Here is a 21,646-nt window from a genome sequence, read left to right as displayed (position 1 = left end):
TGGCTGTGGAGGAAGGATACGGAGAAAGGATAATAATATAAGAAGCTAAAGTGGTATTTCAGGGCTTGAGGAGTAAGTGGCCTGAATGCTCGGGGAGGGGGGGGGGGCAAAAAAAAAGAAGAACCAAAAGACTAAAAGTCTCAAGGTAAAGATGAATGAATATAATGGGAGCAAAGAAATGAGGCCTAGGAGAGGTTATCTTCAGAGATGGAGATCAGACTAAAGTATTTAGAGGTAGGACCATTTTACAAGATGAGAAAATCCAGTGTGTAAGAGTGAGATGGAGTAGAATGACTGAAGGATTAGAACATGGAGGAATGATGGTTTTTAAGAACCCAGTGATTAATTTGAGCTGCTCATACATGCGGTCTTCTCCTCTCTGCCAATACAAAATTCAGTCCCTGTAGCACACGGGTAAACAAAGACTGCACCACTGCAGTACAGAGGGGCATGATCTGACTGTTGCTTCCTACCGATACCAGCTTGCAATTATGCATCCCAAGAGCAGAAGGAACAAAGATGTTGTGTTACATAAAATCATGTTACATTACCTTTAAATCAAGGTGAACAATGTTATTCTGATGTAGATAACAAACTCCTTCAAGTATTTGTTTAATGAGTCTGATAATGTCATTTTCAGAAACCATTTCAGCCAGCTCAGGTAAACACAAGTTGAAAATTTCTCCACCTGCAGCACTGAAATGAAATTCAAATAATAGAAACTTGAAAAATCATTGACCTAAAAATGACAACTTTTAAATACTGTGTAACTGTTAAGTAAAAGACAAAGCTATCTAAACTTTAGTCTCTCTATATTGATACATACATATACTTAAGAAATTGGGGGAGGGGAGGGTGAGAGAGATCTTTAAGGAAGAAAGTAAATGACAAGAATATTTCAAATTTTGAGTATCAATACTTGTATAATAAATAAAACTAAATTGCTTTATAATTCAAGAATATTATAGTCTGCTTTAACAATGCAATAAAAATAATAGCTAATACTCTGAACTCTGCTCATTTTATTCATTTATATATAGATATAAATATCATCTCTTTTGATTCTCATGACAACCATGTGGGTAGGTAGTTATTATTTCCATTTTACTGATAAAGAAACAAATACAAAGAGGTTAAGCTACTTGTACAAGGTCACATGGTAAACGGGGAACCAGAATCTGAAGCAGTATGATATGGGTGAAAATGTGCATTCTTAACCAATACCCTGTATTGCAGCTTCACAAATCTTTTATTATTTTTTTTAAAAGAACTGAAAATCTAAAGAATGTTGACAAAGGCATAGAAAGAAGTCCCTAGGTTTGGAATCAAACAATATAAAGATAAATCCCGAATCTGTTATTTACCAGCAATATAGCTTAGGATCAGTCACTTATTTGGCTTTCCCCATCTGTAAAACTGAATCAAAATCACTGAATTCAATAGATTTTTTTTTTTTTTGAGGGCTAAATCTAAAAAATGCAAAAAAAATCTAGGTGGTTATTCAATAAATTTATAAGGTATGTTTAAGAATATCCCAAGTAAAGCATATTTTATATGGTAAAATAGGACAGTGTCTGGCATGTAGAAAGTGTTCAGTAAAAGTGTTGAATGAATGAATGAATGAATAGGCAGTCATTCTTCAGAGTGGCCGAAACTGAAATGCAGAAGTCTCATTGGTTGTCAAGAGGAAGAAGCGTGTCATATGTATGAGGAGCTAGAAGAAAAAAAAATAATGGTGGTAAATTTCAGTCCTACACTGAAAGTCACAGGACTGACCCTTTACATTGCAGATATAACGTATAACTAAGCCATCTCTACCAATCTGTGCCAGTTAGAGGATGCAGAGATTTGCTGCTTTGCACTTTACCATATTCCAGAGAAAACTGTGTGGGACAGCTGGTAAGGAATACTTGTGAAAACTCCAATTATACTGACACTTCAACTTCCCCTAACTCCTGAAACTCCAAGAAAATTCATAAAAAACTAATACCTGTCTCAAGGTATCACAGTAAAGACAATCTGAGTATTAAAAAGTTAGTTTGCTATAAAACTTATAGAACCAAACTTGAAAATAACATATAGGAAGACAATATTAAAAATTCATGCTCACCTACAAAATAAATTAATCTTTATGAATAGTTATATATAGACTGCCCTTGGTAGTCCCTTGGTCTGCAGGTCAGATGTTTACTTGTCACAGCCCTGCTCAAGGTCTCCTGAGGGAAGAGGGACTCCCCAGGCCAGATTGCCAATGACACCCTCACTCCTTCCCTTTCTGGTTACATTTTTTAATGAAACAAATCCTCTTAAAACAGAAAGTGGTCTAAATATTCCTGCAAAGATATTGCAGATAATATTACTAATGCAATCATAAGCAGTAAGAAAATGAAGAGATGATGCTTTAGATTCTTAGAATGAGTCCTGTGCTCAACAAGAATTATTTGATAAGAAACTAGACAAAATAATTTGAAATATAAGAAAACTGTATAAAATATGGATTTACAACCACTATTAAGATATGAAAATCCAGGGTGTAAAAGTGAGATGGAGTAGAATGACTGAAGGACTAGAACAGGCAGGAATGATGGTTTTTAAGAAGCCAGTGACTAATTTGAGCTGCTCACAAATGCGGTCTTCTCCTCTCTGCCAATACAAAATTCAGTCCATGTAGCTCACATTCACCAAATTTAATTCAACAACCAGAACCCTCCATTAATTCAAAAATTCAAAAAATATAAGAAAACAAACTAAGAAAAAGAATGTGAAGCACTCCCTGGTGCCTAGGACATAAGAGATAAGACAGCAGTTTGCTTATAGGGGTACCTACTGAAATTCAAGACTGCCTGGGTTCCATTCTGGCTCTGCTGCTAACTAGCTGCATAAATTGGGACAAAATGTTGCCTCTGTTTCCTTTACTGTAACACAATGATACATGATGAATAACAACAGCTCCTGCTTCACTGGATTGTTTTAAGAATTAAATTAGATAAACCATATAAATTATTGGACATAATAGATGTTTTAGAGATCAAAGCAGATCTATAAATATTTATCACAGTGTCTGACACATGGTAAATATTCAGTAAATATTAACTATTATAATAATGAGTCAACAAATTTTAATTCCAAGCCTAGCGAACATCTAGCTTTTCTGAATTTGGGAGCTTCTTACTGAACTCTGATTTTTAAAGGCAATTTAAAAAGTCTTTGCTAAATTAAAATTCATTTTTAGAAACATTATATTATGCATATAAAAATGCACACAACATATTCTTAAGTGAAAAAAGAGAGTTACAATAGAGTACTCCCAAACTCAAAATTTTGTTTCTAAAGGTACATAGACACAGACCAAAAAATAAGAATAATTCTAAAATATAGGAATATGCCATAAAAGTTACCACAATTTACATATGATTTCTATCTTCTACATCCTCTAAATTTAACACAATACATAGGTATTACTTTTGTAACCAGGAAAAGTATCCTAAGGGCTTTTGTCTGTTTCAATAACAAAATTAAACAATTATTATGATTGCCAGCTAATCAGATTGTCTCTTCTTTTCAGTTTGGCAAGCTGACCAATGTCTTTTGTAGGATTGCCATTTTTCCCATAAAGAGGGATGTAGGTAGAGCTATGGGAAATGGAAAATTAGGAGGAGCTAAGAGGAGGAAAGAACAGATAACACAAGAAACAGACGGCAGAAGTTAGCAGAAACTAGAAGCATAAATGGAAGCAGTGAGTAGTAGACAGGCAGATGCTTTGTTAAAACAAGCCACCCAAGAGCAGTGACTAGTGAGAAGAAAAAAATGCCTCTATAGTCAGAAAAGACACCTATATCATTATCATTGCGTTGGAAGGTATATTCAGGTATATCTCTTCTCTGTTAGAAGAATTTGCCCCCTGATGGGACATCAACCAACAAACTTAGAAACTTGGGAGCGTTTGCATTCATTTGCTTATGTATTTGTATATATGTTGTGTGTGTGTGATAATAGTACTTTAGTATAATTACACTGTCATGCAAACCTATGTGTATATACCCTCTTTCAAATGGTTCAGTACCTGCGGTAAAATGTCAACAATTGGTAAATCAAACGAAAGAGTATGTCAATTGTATTGTTCTTTCAACTTCTCTGTAGATTTGAAATTTTGTAATAAAAAAGTCAAAGAAGAAAAGTATGTAGGATGGTTTGAGGAGGGGATCAGATTGGTAATTGTTTATTAGAGTAAAAGATCCCACTGTTTTGTTTTCACCATATAAAACAACTAAGCCTGTCTGACCAAATTTTTACCTTTGAGATTATCTGATGTGACAATGCCACCCCGAAAATGATAGGAACGGTAATTAAACAAAAGTTCTAGTAATAAATTTTAGTAGGTCTTAGTTGTTCTAGTAAGAAATTATTTTAATCCATCTACACATTTATTGAGTGCTTGCTACACTTCAGCCATGAGGTACAGTCCTGCCCTTACAGAATTCAGTTTACTGGGTAGGGTGCCTGAATCAATGTTCAGAGTATGGACAAGGTCCAACCGTTAAATGTGTCAAAATGTTTTGATATATCTTGTTGCTGCTATTTAGATAAACCCCCCAAAGAAAATTTTATGAAAAGTAGTCAATGCTCCTATTTATTTACCCTCCAAAACTAGTATTCCATTACTGTGTTTGAAAAATGTTAGCTAATTTTCACATACTTCAAACATGCAGTGTCATACAAGTCGCTAATTTTTTAAAGGTTAGGTGAAGAATCTGATCAATCACAAAATGTATGAAAAATGAAGTCATGTTGGTAGTACTGTGGGTATTTCTACAATTCTAATTTATTTTGAAGGTGCTATAATATACCTTAATTGGTATGTTGGTATTATGGGAAATGTAAATAGTATTCATTTTTAAATGAACTATTGGTCAGTTTAACATTTTGCAAAATAAGCATTTTCATATTTAGAAGTTGATTCCAGGCAATCAAATTTCCTGGTACAAAAATATATTGATTTTTTATAAATATATAAATAAACCTCTTCATCCTTAAAATAACTGAATACTAAAATTAGGCTAATATACTTTTAAATTCAAAAAAGCAATGATGCAGTTTAACCACTAAAAAGGATTATTATATTTATAATGCATTTTTTTTCTAAAATGAATACTTAATTTCTTTAGTTTATTATGAAATAGATTTCTTTTATAAAAAACTATCAGAGCTTAAAGCATATGAATATAAATTTAGCTAATCTCTTCCAACCATTGCAGATATTCAAACACATTTTACATACATACAATAAATGTGTCAGACTGTCACTCAATAAAAGTACTATTTTAGAGTCACATGTGAATATACTGGTTAACAAGCCAGTTGGCTTAACCATGCTCTACCCCCTCCTCATGCTTAACCTGATGAAATGTTGAATATTTGGGTGTTTTCAGCTTTTCAATGACTTGTGAGAAGAGATACATTTTATTTCTTATTGCTATAATTCCAAACAGTTTTTCACATGTTACACAATACTAAATAAATGTGTTTCTTCAAGAAACAATGTGGTAGGCAGGGGCGCCTGGGTGGCTCAGTCGTTAAGCATCTGCCTTCAGCTCAGGTCATGATCCCAGGTCCTGGGATCAAGCCCTGCATCAGGCTCCCTGCTCCGCAGGAAGCCTGCTTCTCCCTCTCCCACTCTCCCTGCTTGTGTTCCCTCTCTCGCTGTGTCTCTCTCTGTCAAATAAATAAATAAAGTCTTTAAAAAAAAAAAAAACAATGTGGTAGGCATACCTTCACCTTCATGCAAATTCACCCTTCTACTCTCCATGAGTCATTTCCTTGGATGTGTTTTTCAAATAGATGGATAAAATATGTAAATGATTTCAATTCTATTTATCCATCAGATAGTTTTGCACAAAAACTCATCAACTTTCTATCCTATAAAGCAATGAAAGTTTACTTATTTTACCACATCCCCCAAATGTTGTGTTGTCATTCATTTTGTGTGTGTGTGGTTTAATTAGTTTTTGTGTGTGAAAATATTCGAATATACACTATGTCTTTCTAATATTTTATCAACAGAAATCTTTACAAGTTCTTGTCATACTTTCATCACTCCTGTTCTTGATATTTCAAGTCACCTTATCCCACCAATTAAAATAAGTACAATAAATTTACTTAAATTGATTAAAGTATATACTTACTATTCCAGTATCAAAATGATTTCACTGGCATTTTCATAGACTTCATGAAGATTAATTACATGAGGACAAGACTTTGCCAATTCAAGTATGGCAATTTCATGTAGAATCTCTGCTCGACAATCCTGCCCTCTTCTTCTCTTTTTTAGAAATTTTGCAGCATATTCTTGGCCAGTAGATTTTGATATACACTGTCTAACCACAGCAAATTTTCCTCTGGGGGAAAAATGAGGACAATCAATTTTAATGTTTGCATAAAGAACAATATTAGTATAATACAGACACAGTTATAACTTGAACTTAAGAGTTAATCCTTTCAAACAACTATGCTATCAGGAACTTATCTATGTTCTCTTAACTGAATCAAATACTACATGTACTTTTATAAAATTTATAGTACTATCACATAAAAATGAAAATGGCAAATGTAATAACAGGATAAGACAGAATTATATTTGTTCATCACTATTAATATAATACGTCATCATTGTAGGGGGAGATCTCATCTTCATACTAACTCCATGCCATACTCTTGATATAAATTTTTGGGTTTAAATATTGTAATAATCCTATATAGTAAGTGATATTCCATTTTGCAGACACCAGAGAGTATATGTATCTTGGTCTATTTCCAAAGACTGTACCCTTAATAGAGTACCACACTAACTCTCTAATCAAAATAGCTTCCTTCTAAAACAAAAAATTAAAATGAATGCAAAAATGAGTATTTGACATTTAATTTTATTAGTGTAATCACTTTGCCTTTCAACACCACTTTTGACAATCTTTGAAGTTTTCTATCATTAATTTAGCAGTTGTTTTACCAGTAAATCTCTTAATATTGCCCAGTGGTCTATGAAGCCTGTAACAGATATCAAAAGTATATGTGTCCTATGGAGAGTATCCAGAGATAACTTCACGACCAACTAAGAAAATTAATAGTTATCAACAGCTACCTATTAAGGTCATGTTTATCGTTTTAGGAATAAGTATGTGTTTAGCTCTTTCCAATAGAAGTGCTTAGCATCTCAGACAAAACTTAAAAAGACACAGGCAAAATGTGTACTCTAAGCCTATATTTGCCTAAAATCTAGTTTCCCCAAAGACCTAAAGCTATTTTGAGTAAGACTACTTTAAGAAACTAATAAAGGCTACTGACTGCCTACCCAGAAAAATGTACACATACCCTTAAATAGAAAGCTTTACACACAATTCCAGAGGGTTTTCAGATTTCAAAGCCCATCTATAAACCTTCTAAACCTGAGTCCAAGGGATCTAAAATTAAGAACCTGTATCTTAAGGCTCAAATTACTTTATAGATACTAACAAATGAGGTATAAATAAAGGGTCTTTAGAGAAGAACTTTTGTTCCACAACTCTTCTTTCCCCAATTCGACTTCTAACACAGAATATCAGGTGCTTGGCAAGGAAAACTTGGTATTTGGGGTGGGGGTAGGGGACAAAATAAATTGCCTGATTGTATTTTACTTGCTATTCTCAAGGGTCAGGATGACAAAGATTCCTACTCTTTATTTTCCAAATTTCTTCAATATCGGTGCCAGTGAAAAGCACTGGAAACCAAGCTGAAAAAGTATAGCTAATACCAGAAAAAAAGGTGACCAAGCTATAATTTGACTCTTCTACATTTATCAAAACTACATCAACTCAATAAATTTGCATGCACAAACCTGATTCTTAGGAAGACCTTTCCTTTAAGATCTGAAATGTCTAACTTAAACTATAAGATACTTTTTCACTGTACGCAAAAGCAATGCAGATCAATGCATTTCAATGAGCACACAAAAAGGTCATCAGTCTCTACTTTGTATTCAAACCACCCATGTTTATAGATTTTATACTGGATAAATTGAATCAGACTAAGATTAAATGATTCCTGAAAGGTCATATATGGAATCGTAGTGCCAAGAATTGAACTATGGAATGTGAATTCCTAGCTTTCTCTTCTAACCACTACAAAACAATTCCTTCCTTTAAGATAGTTTTTTTTTAAGAAGTACAACTCACTTCTGCCAATTCTCACTTAGATTTAGAAGTGAAAACGTGTCTAAAACAGAAAGGAAATTTTGAGTTTTATGAAGAAATTCACCTTGTAAAACTTAGTAAACAGACACTAGTTAGCCAAGACAATTGTGCATCTGTAAAAAAAGTTTATACTACCAATTGTGACAATTAAATTCTCCTGTAATTTTACAATTGGCAAGCCAGAATTTTCTCAGGAACAACGAGCAAAATTAACTAGTAACACCTTTTTATCTAAATTCTTTCATGTATTCTTACAAGGCTTTCTTAAAACAAGTACAGAACTCATTAATCTAGTACAAAGGTGACCAAATGATATTGGTAATTATTTATTTATCTGTCAGTATTTACGACTAAGTAAAAGCCCCATGAGGGCAGAGACCCTGTCTGTCCTAATTACTACAGTTATTATAAAATCTACGCTTTGGTAACACGTAACAGGAACTGAAATACCTGTTGAATGAATGCAAGAGTTATGCACCTACTACAATACCATATACTGTCTTATTTTGCGTCCTGTGCTTAAAGCATTTATATTTTTAAAGCTTTTTTAAGATTCCAATAACATTTTACATATATATTCATTTATATACTGTTAATTACCATAATCATCAGATGACTTAGGAAGAAAAAAGTATTTGTTTCCCATTCTAAAATGCTAATTGTGGTTTAGAAGTATGAAAAATAATCTTTTATACATTATGTTCCTGTATCAAATTTAACAGAAACATTTAAGAAAATTAAAAACCCTTAACAATAATACTTAATTCATACCCTAAAAATGCAAAACTGACTAGATTTCCCAGCAGTGAAAAGGTCTAGTAGTTAGTGTTCTGCATTCTAGAATAGACAATAAAATGTGAAGGGTGGGGGAGGGTAAGCCACAAAGGAAGCTACGTTTATTTCTGCATCTGCCTCACCCTTCTAACCACAAGAAGTCCTAAGGAACCTTGCCTCGGTTGGGGGAGGGGTGGAAAAAAAACTTGCCCAACATGTTAAAAAACAGGAACAATGCAAAGTTTTTTGAGAATAGTCTAAAATGAACTGTTAACTTTTACATATTTTCTTTTAGTCTGCTAAAGGAAAATAAATTCTTAAATACTAACATCTTAAAATGAATTAAGAAAAAAACAGGTGATTCAGAAAAATCAACTTGATTTACAAAGAACTTTGTAATTCACCACATGGTAGAATTATGTTTACATACTTAAAATGTAAAGCCTCAGGAGAAACAATATTATGATCCTAATTTTCATTCTGCATTAGTTCTGCATATTAAAATTGGTAACAATATTGGAAGAACTTAAAGGAAGTTATTGGTCGTGAAAGATCATGATTTCAACTGATCAAGTTTTACTAATTAGAAATATCAGTATTTTCCACAGGACTCATTAGCCCACATCAATTTAAAGAATAATGTTAGGTCTCTTTCCTAAAGATATTAGAAGATGGGATATTAGCAAACTGAACTTGTTTTAATCACATTCTATCGTTTTTGCTCTAAAATGTTAAAAAATATACCTGATTCAAGTTTATGCTTGTTATTTATGATAGTACCTCATTTATAAAACCATTTAGAATTACTAATAGTGTCCTCCTCAAAGTTTAAGTTCTCCAAAACTCCCAAAGGAAAAAAATATTTTATAGACTTTCAAGCCACGTGATATCCCTATTTTGCAAAGTTAATTTAATAAACGTATGTACATTTACCCATCAAAATAGTAACTTAGAAATATGGGAAAGAATACCCTTTATTGTGCATACTGTTCAAGGCTTTTCATATTCAGTTACCTGTTCAAAGCAGTTTTCAAACATTTTTTCAAATAGAAAGAAACTTGGAGTCATCTTAATGAAAAGGAAACCACACAACTAAGTATATGACACAACTTTAGATCCAGAGTAAAGACAGGTCAACCGACTTCCAGTTTAATCTGTTTTTTACTAATATACTATATATGGCATATTTGACATAGCTGTTTTTAAAAAAAAAAAAAGGAAAGAAAACTCCTAAGAGAATCTTAAGCTACCTCAATAAAGCTTTATGATAGTCTAGATGTTAAGATATTGACCAAACTGTGTCCACTCTAGGCCTTCTTATTTTAAGACTGACAATGAAAAATGCAGAGTGGTCCAGAAGAACGTAACTAGATCAAAGATGGCTGTCTGGAAATTAGGTCGTAAGATGAGCATTTAAGGAAACTGGCAGTGTTTAACCATATTCAGATCTCTGAAGGATTTATTATATTTATTATAATAATATTACATGCAGCTACAAAAGAAGAACTATGTCTATTGGGTAGATGTTAGCAGAACAGAGAACCTTCTGTGCCTAAGAGGCACCCACAAAATGGAACAGACACATTTTGAGGTAAATGAGTTCCCCATTGCTGCAGCATTCAAATTGAAGCTAGATAAACAGCTTGTCAGGAAAATTATTGGAAAGACTGTTGCATAAAGAATTATATTAGAAGACCGCTGACCACTGAAATCCTTCCAGTGCAAAGATTCTATAACTATTCCATGTGAGATATAAGCAACTAAAAGAAACTGACTCCTGTTATGATGCAAAGAGAAATAATTACAGGGGCGCCTGGGTGGCTCAGTCGTTAAGCGTCTGCCTTCGGCTCAGGTCATGATCCCAGGGTCCTGGGATCGAGTCCCACATTGGGCTCCCTGCTCAGCGGGAAGCCTGCTTCTCCCTCTCCCACTACCCCTGCTTGTGTTCCCTCTCTCGCTGTCTCTCTCTCTGTCAAAATAAATAAATAAAATCTTTAAAAAAAAAAAAAAAAGAGAAATAATTACAGATTTAGAATTAAACAATTTCTTAGAAACATTCTGGAAGGCTTGAAAAACTGTATCTTTCAATACACCATTAAAACACCAGATATTTTGCACATAAAATTAAATAAATAAATATGCCAGGAATTATGAAAAATGCTTTCATATTTAGTTCTTAGTCTAATGAAGTATATATTATCACCCTTATTTGCAAATGAAAGGCTGCATCCAACATCTAACAAGTCTAGGACTTGTTGTTACCTTTCATGTAAAAGATCACCAAAACCAGAATTCTTTTCATGGTTCAGTCAACTTTTATTTTCACATTGAGATTTTCAAATATAAAAATCAATCATACTATCTTACCATACATCTATCAGTACAAACATGGACTTGGTAAACCATTTCAAGATAAGCAAACATCTGCCTCCAGAACTAAAATCAAACTAAAGATAGAAACAGATCAACATCTTTCAACTCTTTGTTAAACATCATTTAAGTTCAAAGATGCTGAACATATAATAAATAACTTAGCATTTTTTTACAACTTCCATATATATTTAAATGGTAGTGCTAAATGGTCTTATAATTTCAGGTCACCCCTTGGCCTTAACACTCTGGTTAGGCCAAAACAGATCAGTATTAGTGTAAGTACAGGGTTTTACTTACAGAACATGCATTCTTCATCATACAGAATTGTATTATCAAATATGAGTTAATTCTTTTTGTTTAATTTAGGAAAAAAGAGGAGGAGACGCTCTATTTTTTTAGCCCAGCACAATATCCTAGGAATCTAAAAAACTTTTAACAAAAATTGATAGCATTCTACTAAATACTTCACAAATATTAACTAATTTAATCCTCATAACAACCATAGAAGGTAGATACAATTATCTTCATCCCCACTTCTCAGATGAGGAAATTATAGTACTAAGAGGTACAGAAATTTAATTGAGGTCACAAAGTTTGGAAATGGCAGAGCCCTAAGCTTCCTGTTGCCATGCACAGCCTCAAAGAAGAACCCTGACCTCCTATTGGGGCTCTGAATCTAGGTGGGATATATCATATAAGCTCACTAATTTTCTACAGATTTGATTTCCAAGTCAGTTAAGACTACACCCTTATAATAATAGCAGAGATGATGATTTTCTTTCTAATCATTTTTTAAAATGATCAAGTGAATTTTATAGAACTATAGACCCAGAAATCCAAAATACGAATTTAAACAGCAAATACATTATAAAATTTCCTTACCTTCCCAGCTCTTTAGATGTAAGTGTATAAAAATTATTAAAGTTTTCCATTTTCATTGGAGTTTGAGGAGTTGTAGTTATCAAGCCTGAAATACTTCGGCAATCAAATCTTCTCCTCAACATGTTAGATGACTCCCAGATATGCTTCTTTAGTCACTTATTTTTACCTATTTAAAAAAAGAGAAGATACAGGATATAATTTAAATGCAATTAAGAAAAAAAAAGATGTTATCTCAGACAGACAGGATGTACATTACATTTTACAGTTCCAAATACAGCTGTAAGATACAACAAAAAGAAAGAAAGAAAGAAAGAAAGAAAGAAAGAAAGAAAGAAAGGAGGGAGATAAGAAGATTTAAACAGCACAGTCTACCCAGAAGGAAGAAAAAAAAGAAAGGCACACACATAAATTCTATTACCTCTATGGTACTTGAACTAACTTAATGGCTTTATTTCAGAATAAAACTACTATAAAAATCCTCAAGACCTCCCAAATTCTTAAAAAATAGTTATAATTTTAATATAAGCAACCATTCAATTTCATTTTTAAACTCTCATTCTTTAAAGTTTTATCTTCACAAAAGATTCTAACAAGCAAGGTAATGATTATTCATTTTAAATTTCATTTTACATGGCCAAATTTGATAGTGAATTCACATTTTTTGAGTTATGTTAATGACTTAGAAGAAATTAGAAATTATAAGAAATAGAACTTGTTTAACAGACTACCTACATTTCAATATTAAATTCAAATTTTCATAGGTCTTAGAGTTTTTTTCTTTTGGTAGAACAAAGCTCTAATTTTGTTGGATAAGTTACTGACCATATACAAAGCCTATTCTACAGTTCTATATCTTGAACTCATATTTATCTGCAACTTTGTGATATTTACATGTATTCAGTTTTAACAACAAAACTACCATTTCGTATTAATTGAATTCATATAATAATTGTAGACTATATATTTTATAATAGTTAGGACTTCCTGCTATGTGTATCTAACAAAAGATCCAGTATTATTCTTCTAGCACCCTCTTTCAATAACCCCCTAGGGCTTTTGTTCTTTCTCTGCCACGTTTTTCCTCCACTTATTTCCTACTTGACATGTATTATTCTTTATCTTCCTAAATTCAAATGCCAACTATATTCAATTTAATAAGCAACGTGATAAGAGTTTAGTGCCTTTATTTTCTTGGTTTTATTCTTAAGTCAACAATTTTTTTTCCTCTAAATCCATTTATCTTTGGAGAAACCAAGACCTAACTAGTTTTGGTATACATTTCTAGTAGTCTAAGGGTTGCAGTGTAGCATTCTGAAAATAACATTTGGACTGAATTACATCTGAGTCTGAATCCCATTTATCCATCATACCAGCTAAGAGATCTTACTAAATTATTTAACTTCACTACTGTTATGGACCAATTGTGTCCCTCCCCTCAAAATTCACATACTGAAGTCCTAGCCCCCAGTACCTCAGGAGGTAACTGTATTTGGAGTTAGGGCCTTTAAAGCGCTGATTAAGTGAAAAATGAGGTCATTAGGGTGGGCCCAAATCCAACAGGACTGGTGTCCTTATAAAAAGTGATTAGGCCACAGAAACACACAGAAGGAAAACCATGTGAAGACACAGGGAGAAGAGGACATCTGCAAGCCATGAGAAAGGCCTTAGAAGAAACCAATCCTGCCAACACCATGATCTCAAATTGCTACTCTCCAGAATTATGGGAAAATAAATTTCTGTTGTTTAAGTCACCTGATCTGCAGTACTTTGTTATGGCTGTGAGGGAAACAAATATAGATACTTTAAAAAAAAATTAAAGAAAAAAATATTTCGAATGTATAGGAAGGGATACAAATATCCTAACAAACACTTGCTTTTTCAGTCTTATTGCTTTGTCATATTTTGTTTAAATTAAAGAAGACATCACATAGACACAGCTGAAGTCGGTCCCTTCATTCCATCCCCCGTTTATATTCCCACTAGCACTAGGTGAGAGAGCTTATCATTTCCTTGCCAATGTTTGTCCCATTTAAGCCTTTAATTTTGGCTATTCTAGTGTGATGAAGGGAAATGAAGTTTTGTGTTTTACTTTGCATTTCTCTAATTACTAGTGAGGAAAGCTTCAATTCTGCTTCTTCTAAAGTATAGATTATAATAGAATCTATTTTGCACAGCTCTATGGATTAAAATTAAAATATGATGTACTCATGAAGAATGACACTGGTACAGGGCTAATCATGAGAGTTCAGTAAGTAAATATTGTTAATATTCTACCCAAAGATACTCTCTACACCAACCCTGGCTGTTGTTGAGAAGTTGTACTGTTTCCATATACAAAACTCTCACCCCAGGTTAGCTTAAACTCAACTCGTAAAATTCTGCCTTTTTTAACTGTGTACTTTGTGTACTTTCTTAGATCTGATGGCATGCAGTTACAATGGTCATATATTCCTCTCAGAAAAATCAAAACGGTTACCAATTTCTATGCTCAATCTATTTATTTTCAGGTCATCTTTGGGTTTTGATAATTTTTTTCTAAATTTAAAAGTCTATGAATATGCCTGCTTATGATTGCATATTTATTATACATACATATATACAGAAGGAAGGGATGTACCTGTATCATGGATACAAATTGGGCTACATTCCCAACACCGTCCATCAATCAGGCCTTGGGAAATATAAGAAGTACGTGTCAAATTCAATCATAGAGACAGAGTATAGGCTCTTGATTCTGAGATGTTCACCTCATCTAGATTCTAGAATCTAAGATCTTTATCTCATGCTGTAATATATCAGCTACAAAGTGAACCATTCATAAGAACTCTAGCAGAACTAATTTTATGAGTATTTTCTGCTCTCAAGTTTCCAAAGAGTCAATATGGATCTTAGATGTAGTCAAAGATTTATGCTCAGTGAACTAGTATTTATAATAATGAAAAAAACAACCTGGTTGAATGAATGAACCCTAAAGTCCAAAAAGTGTTTAAATATACCTAAATAATAGGATACTATATACTCGAAAATCATGCTTTCAAAGAATATTTTTAACTCCTGTAATATTAAGTGAAAAAAGGAAGACACAAAAAGTATATACACTATGATAATTTTGTGGCAAAAATATAAAAACAAATAGAAGAAAAGACTGGAAAACTAGGGCAAAATGTTAACAGTGGTTATCTTTGGGTGGTGGGATTATGGCAGTATTTATACTTTCCTAGTATTTAAAGTATCTACACTAAGCAGGTACTACTTTAATAATAGGCAAATAATTAGCAAACGCTTTTGGGTAAAAAAGATGGCTGTGAATATATATCACTAGACTCTAAATGCAGAAACTTACCCACTTGCACCAGCAAAATATATCTCTTTACACATTAAGGGTTTACTTGACTGTAGGTTCAAGAACCATTATTGCTCAATTTTTTTAAGGCCAGAGAGTTTTCTCTGCATTTATATAGAGCAGATGGCATTTACTAACCAAATAGTATGTCAGTTCTTATGCAGAGACCATATAAGCATTCAGGGCAAATACTAAATAAGAATTAATGCCTTGTTTAATACTGGATAGAAAAGACAATTTAACAAATTCTGAATTAATGTTATAGTTACAATTCTATATAATGAATAACAATCTGTAACTTTAAGATACACACCTTTATTATGAGTATCACTTGTGAAAATGCAGACTTACCTAGGTCTCCCTTCCCTCCCAAAATCTAAAATGTGATATCCAAATATACATATAAATATTGTTTTGTAATATCTATTATTCAGCTATGTTAGAAGGAAAAAGAGCTGATCTTTAAAGGATTGATAAGATAATAATAAAATAAATAGGGTCTTATTAAATCAAGCTACTTGAGAGTATTTCCTATTACTGGACATTGCCTTGTGTTTAATTTTTTACCCTAACAAATTTTCCTCCCTTCAGATGTACTGTTGGTCATCATAATGCTGAATGTACCCACAGGCGTTTTTATGACTAAATGTAGCTGAAAGCAGCACTGGGCAATCAGCAGTTCTTTTAAATACATGTTAATACAAAAATCATTTTTTGAATTGTGATACATTTTACTCTAGCTCTGAATATGCTGGAATACAAGCTATGTCTCAGAAAAACAGAGCCTTACACTTACCTACTTGTTGCTAATATACCTATATTACAGACTGCTTAAGGCACCCATATAGCTAGCACCCTTTAAGTGTATTTTTCCTTCTATTTCCTGCACCTGAACCAGTTGCCACAGCCTAAATATCTTTCCATTTCTTCTCCTTTGGCCAATTTTACTTATAGTGGAGCATGAATGTTACCCTTTGTCTAAACCCTCCACAAACATCTGGTTGCCTGTCACATAAGATTTAATCCTTGGGTACCTGAAGGTTATCAGTCAACCCTCTGTGTCTCTGTGTATCTTCCTAAATTTTTCAACAATTTCTCTTTAACTCCAACAATTCCAGCCCTTTTCTTTGTTTTCTACCACAATTCACATAACTGATTCTAAATTACCAATATGTCTCAATCTATTTGAAATTCATTTTATAACACTTTATTAGGCTATACTAGTAAAAAAAAAATCTTAAGGGACTTAGGTAAATGTATGTGTGTGTCTGTGTGTGTGTATAGAGGCACACAATTATAGACACAATCAGGCACTAGAAACAGTAAGAGGGTAATAGAAGGCAAGATAAAATTAAGCTTCCAAGTATACAGTACCTCAAACTTATTCTCAAAGATTTTTCTTTTATTAATTCCCATCACAATAATTACAGTAAAAATGCAGATATGGATCAGTGAAGGAAGTAACAGAGGAAATGTTAGGCTCGATGTGGACCTTAACTTACTTGAAGGGAGACAGCAATGTGATGTGATCAAAAGTAAGACAAACAACAGTCCCTTTAAAACCTTTAAATAGCTCTATTTAAAAAATATTCATCACAATATTCATTTCGAAGTTATCAATAAAAATGTTTTACAGAAATAGGAAATATCATACACAAAATATGATAACATCTAGAGAATTAAATTGTCTGATTTGATCCCTTAATTAGCCACCCAGTACCAATAAGCTAAAACCCTACTGCATGACACACAAAAGCCTTTGAGGCCAGGTACACACCAGTTTCATTTCCTGCCACACTTTTTTTTTTTTTTCCTCTCCATCTCTGTTCTACTTCTCTGCCTGAAATGTTCTCTCTACTTTTCCTTAAAAGGCTGTCTTCTCATACACCCTTCATATCTCAACATAGAAGGTCACCTCACCCAGGAAGCTTTTCCTAAAACCCACAGGTTGGTTTAAATGCCCCTCCTTTACCTTTCAAACAGGAGGAACAGGAGGACCCTCGACATACCTCTTTACTTCAACATGTAACATGTTAGACTACAATTCTCTTTAGTGTCTAAAGGGCAACATTTGCTTTTGTGTCTAAACTCCTAACATGGTGTCTGGCACCCAGTAGGAATGTCAGCATTTTATAGCTACCAAGTTTTTCCTAGGAAACAGAGGAACTGGAGATTTATTTATCTAGCCTCCATCAAAATAAAGAAAGAACTTTCTGCTAGTGTGGCAGAAGAATCCATTTTTAGTCATTGATTAGAAATAAATGTGTTGGCGTAGGGATAAGGATGAAGATGATTTTCAATTTCAAGGAAGAGACTATATTCCTTCTACTAACTGTATTCTAATAACAGGTGTTGTTTGTTTGTTTGCTTCTAAAGATTGAATAAGAAGCATAAGTCAAGAATTTAATCCTTTGAAAATCACAAAAGGAAGCCAGCTAACTAAACTCTAGTTCAACCAGTCTAGTATATATACAGCCCAAGGGCTGAAGTTCCAGGTAACAACCCCAGGCCTGATTCTATGCCTTCCTTCAGAAGGAAAATTAAACCTTGTAATTTTGAACCAGGATAAGAAGATGTTGAAAAACAGAAATATAGTGGACCAACAAACACACAGTGCTTGTCGCTCATCAGATGGAAAATTAAGTTTCTATTGTAAAATAAAGTACTGTTTACTGACCTCACTGCTGAAGTACTGTTTGTTCAGTAACCATTACAATGTAAAATGGGATATGATCCTTTAAGGATTTAAAGATGAAACTACCATCTCACTGCTAATATCAAAATTTTTAAATGCTTAAAGTATAACTATGCCCTCTTTGGGTGAAGAAGTTGCAAAGGGTCAGGGATGCACCAAAATATACATATAAATATTAAAAGAAACTGATTAATTTAGATGTTTAAAGTGGCACTGAAATTCAAAGTTAAATGTTATTGGAAAAAAAGGATAAGTAAATCAAAGAAATTTTTAAAAATTTTACTAAATATGTCTTGAAAATTGCAACATCACAACATATTTATATAAAAACATTTGTAACTTAATTTATAAGTACATTTGTTAGTTGAAATAATCAAAGAAATATCCTTCGAAAATAATCCATCATAGACTATAAACTACTTAAAAATAAAATAATAGAATTTTGTCATGAATATGGTGGAAAACTAAAGCAACTAAAATATTTAAGGTTTTCCCAAGGGGAAAGGAAGTACATAAATGACTGTTAATATTTCTGACATAATCAATACCCACAGAATGCAAAAGAATTCTTAAAAAAAAAACAACAAGATTCAATCAAAATCTTTTACAAGCAGTAAATCTAGGAGCACTGTTCTTAGCTGCCAATTTTATATACAGGAAATATGCACTACAATATAATGTACATGGAATTTTGAGACAATTTTAGGATTCAGTGACAGTGTTAGCAATTGATTTCCTTGATTCATGGGTTTTTAAATTAGGTCTTCTTGAGTACAAGAAATTTTTGATAAGGATATTCTCTCATAATAATCAAACAGCTTCAAAACAAAGCTTTTAAAATATGTTTAAATATTTACTTAACACCAGTAAAGCACTGCCAATGCAAGCTTAAAAATAAAATTGTTTGATTAGAAACATGCCATAAAATGCCTGTATCTTCTTCAGAATTGTTATTAATGTGCTGACACAGTGATCAATTTGTCAAGGTTTGACTTTCCTAAAAACTGATTCTATCTTAACCAAATTGTAATTCACTATTCAGAGTCCAAGAGCAACTACAACCATTCTGCCCACACACACAAAAGAAATATTTTAATATTACTACTCAAGTTTTACTTTTAAAACTTAAATATATTGCCATGTAAATATATTTCACTTCAATTTTAGATCCATAATTTAGAAAATGATCTAAAATGCATGTTATGTATCTCAAAAATAAAGCAGCTATTAATAACTCCACTTATTAAAATATTAGAAAATTTAAAAAAATGAAACATCTCACAGAAGGATGAATGGGGAAGAAGAGAGGTCTTAAATTAGGGCACTGTTTCTATGGACCAACTTTTTAAAAAATATAAAGTTCTATCGATATGTGGTTTAATACTTATAAAACAAACACTAGAAGTAGTTAAAAACTGCTTCTGTCCAGTTCACACTGGTCAGTGTATCAATAAGAAAGTAGGTTTATTATCTTTTCCTTTAATAAAATCGTGCTCGTGGGCTTAAATTGCCAGGTTACATACATTTGCCACCACTTGCTCAATCATCTCTGTAGACCATGCTGTCTCAGCGCACACGTTCTCAAAGATGAGGACTTAAAGGGGCCGCGCCATATCAAACGTCACTGCAAGGTTCAGCATTTCATTGGTACCGGAGGTAAACATTACGTTGGCAAAACAGTGACTGTGATACACAGACCTAATATTATTGAAATTTGACCAGCATGTGGTTGGACTTTTTAAATGTATTTTTCCTTCTTAATTTTAATTTGCAAGTTTATGTCCGAGTGTCTCTTGTCCCATCACAGACGGAGGAAGAACTACCAGCTACCAGCTGCCATAAAGTCTCCTCCAACTTTGCTCTACTTATCCCTCTAAGGGAATGCAAATGAAGAGCTTTTCCCTACAATAAAACAAAGAGCTGGGTAAATTTCAATACTGTAGTCATCACGTAATTGTACAGTTTCAGGATGGCTCATGTACACTTAAGTGATTTACATGGCGTCAAAATAAAATCAGACCGCTGAAAATTACCGAAACAATTGAAATTTGTCTTCTCTATTCAATGGCTTTACAACACTGTTCACAAGCTGTAACTGAAAATGCCCCACAAGATGAGCACAAACTTTCTCGAGACTAAAGGCAGCTGTGAGCAGGACGCGTCCACCAGTCCAGATGTGAACCCGTCCTGTGCCCACACCACAGCTGTGAACGCGGGGGCTGGGGACAGGAAGGACCACATCGACGCGACGTGGAAAGGGGCGCAAGCGAGCCAGTCGCGAAGGGAGCCCCCGCGGCATGCGACCCGGGGAGAGCCCGGGCCGCCCAGGCGACGGCGCGCGCGCACACACACACACACACACACACATACACACACACACGCACAGACACGCGCCGCGACTGAGGAGGGGGTTGGGAGGATCACCGGACGCCCCAGAACCGAACCCGAGGGAACTCCAGCCGGAGAGCGGAGAGGGGCCCGGGGCAGTCAGGCCACCTGAGGTGCGGCAGTCCCAGTCCGAGTCCACCTCCACCAGGCCAGGGGTCCGGGTTCTGAGGAGACTCCGAATCCGCCCACACTGGCTGCATCCCTCCTCGAGACCCCTCCGACGTTAAGGGGGGGGGCGTCGCCATACCCAGGGTAAAGGGGGCGGGTTCAGGGATTCAAAGTCGCAGCCCCGAGCCCACCCACCAATCGTGGCAGAACCGCGGTCGCGCAAAGCGAAAGACACTGACCGCTCGGGCCGCAGCAGGTTCTCTCGGGGCTGCCCCCTCCAAGGGGGCTCCCGTCCCGCTCCACGCCGGTGGCCACCACACGACTTGTTCTCCAGCTCTAGCCCGGTGAGGCGCCAGGTAGCTCCGAGCGTGGCAAGACCCACTTTTACTCTTCTGGACAACGGCCAACAGTTGTGACCTGTTCCCCTGTGAGGTGGCTCCCGGCGACGGCAGCGGAGACGGTGACCGGAGCTTACAGTTGAGGTTTGAAAACTGCAGCCGCGTTGCGGGGCAGTGCTGTAAGCTAGAACCCACCCCCTCGGCCGGGAGAGCCAGTCCGAGCGCGCACGGAGGGCGTGGCTGTCACGTGACGGGTGGGGCGGGGCGCCGGCCGCGGCGCGTGCTGAGGGGCGGGGCTGGGGGGGGCCAGAGCAGTGAGAGGGTGTGGCCGGTGCGGCCGAAGGCTGGGCGGAGCCGCGGAGCAGGTGGGGCGCAGGGGTAATTAAGGCGAGGGATGGGGGAGACGGGCGCTGGCTGCCAGGGCTGAGCGCAGGACTGTAACTTCGACTGGGTGCCCCATTCCCTGCCTTCAGAGTGAATATGTGCAAACTGGAAAAAGGAAGAAATAGTCCCAGCTGTTCAC

At 34.9% G+C, this 21,646-nt stretch overlaps 1 protein-coding gene across 2 annotated transcripts in view; it reads right to left on the bottom strand.

Annotated features, from left to right (window-relative positions):
• The window catches only part of STK17B (serine/threonine kinase 17b), a 31,574-nt gene extending 10,283 nt beyond the window's left edge, over positions 1-21,291 (bottom strand). Inside the window, exons 1-4 of one of the 2 annotated variants that reach the window (XM_006728154.3) lie at positions 21,025-21,291; positions 12,252-12,417; positions 6,183-6,395; positions 552-696 (exon numbers count right to left, since the gene is read on the bottom strand). In XM_006728154.3, coding sequence (XP_006728217.1) covers positions 552-696; positions 6,183-6,395; positions 12,252-12,373 — 480 coding nt within the window. In that variant the 5' untranslated portion in view covers positions 12,374-12,417; positions 21,025-21,291. Of the gene's footprint in view, positions 1-551; positions 697-6,182; positions 6,396-12,251; positions 12,418-20,785; positions 20,897-21,024 lie in introns of those variants that run through there. The other variant, XM_081813951.1, reaches the window with a different exon arrangement.
• Positions 21,292-21,646: the final 355 nt, after the last annotated feature.

This window comes from Leptonychotes weddellii, chromosome 3 (assembly GCF_054177405.1).
Source record: "Leptonychotes weddellii isolate Sample4059 chromosome 3, ASM5417740v2, whole genome shotgun sequence".
Classification (NCBI taxonomy): Eukaryota; Metazoa; Chordata; class Mammalia; order Carnivora; family Phocidae; genus Leptonychotes; species Leptonychotes weddellii.
This window is presented reverse-complemented; position numbering and strand designations above follow the sequence as displayed.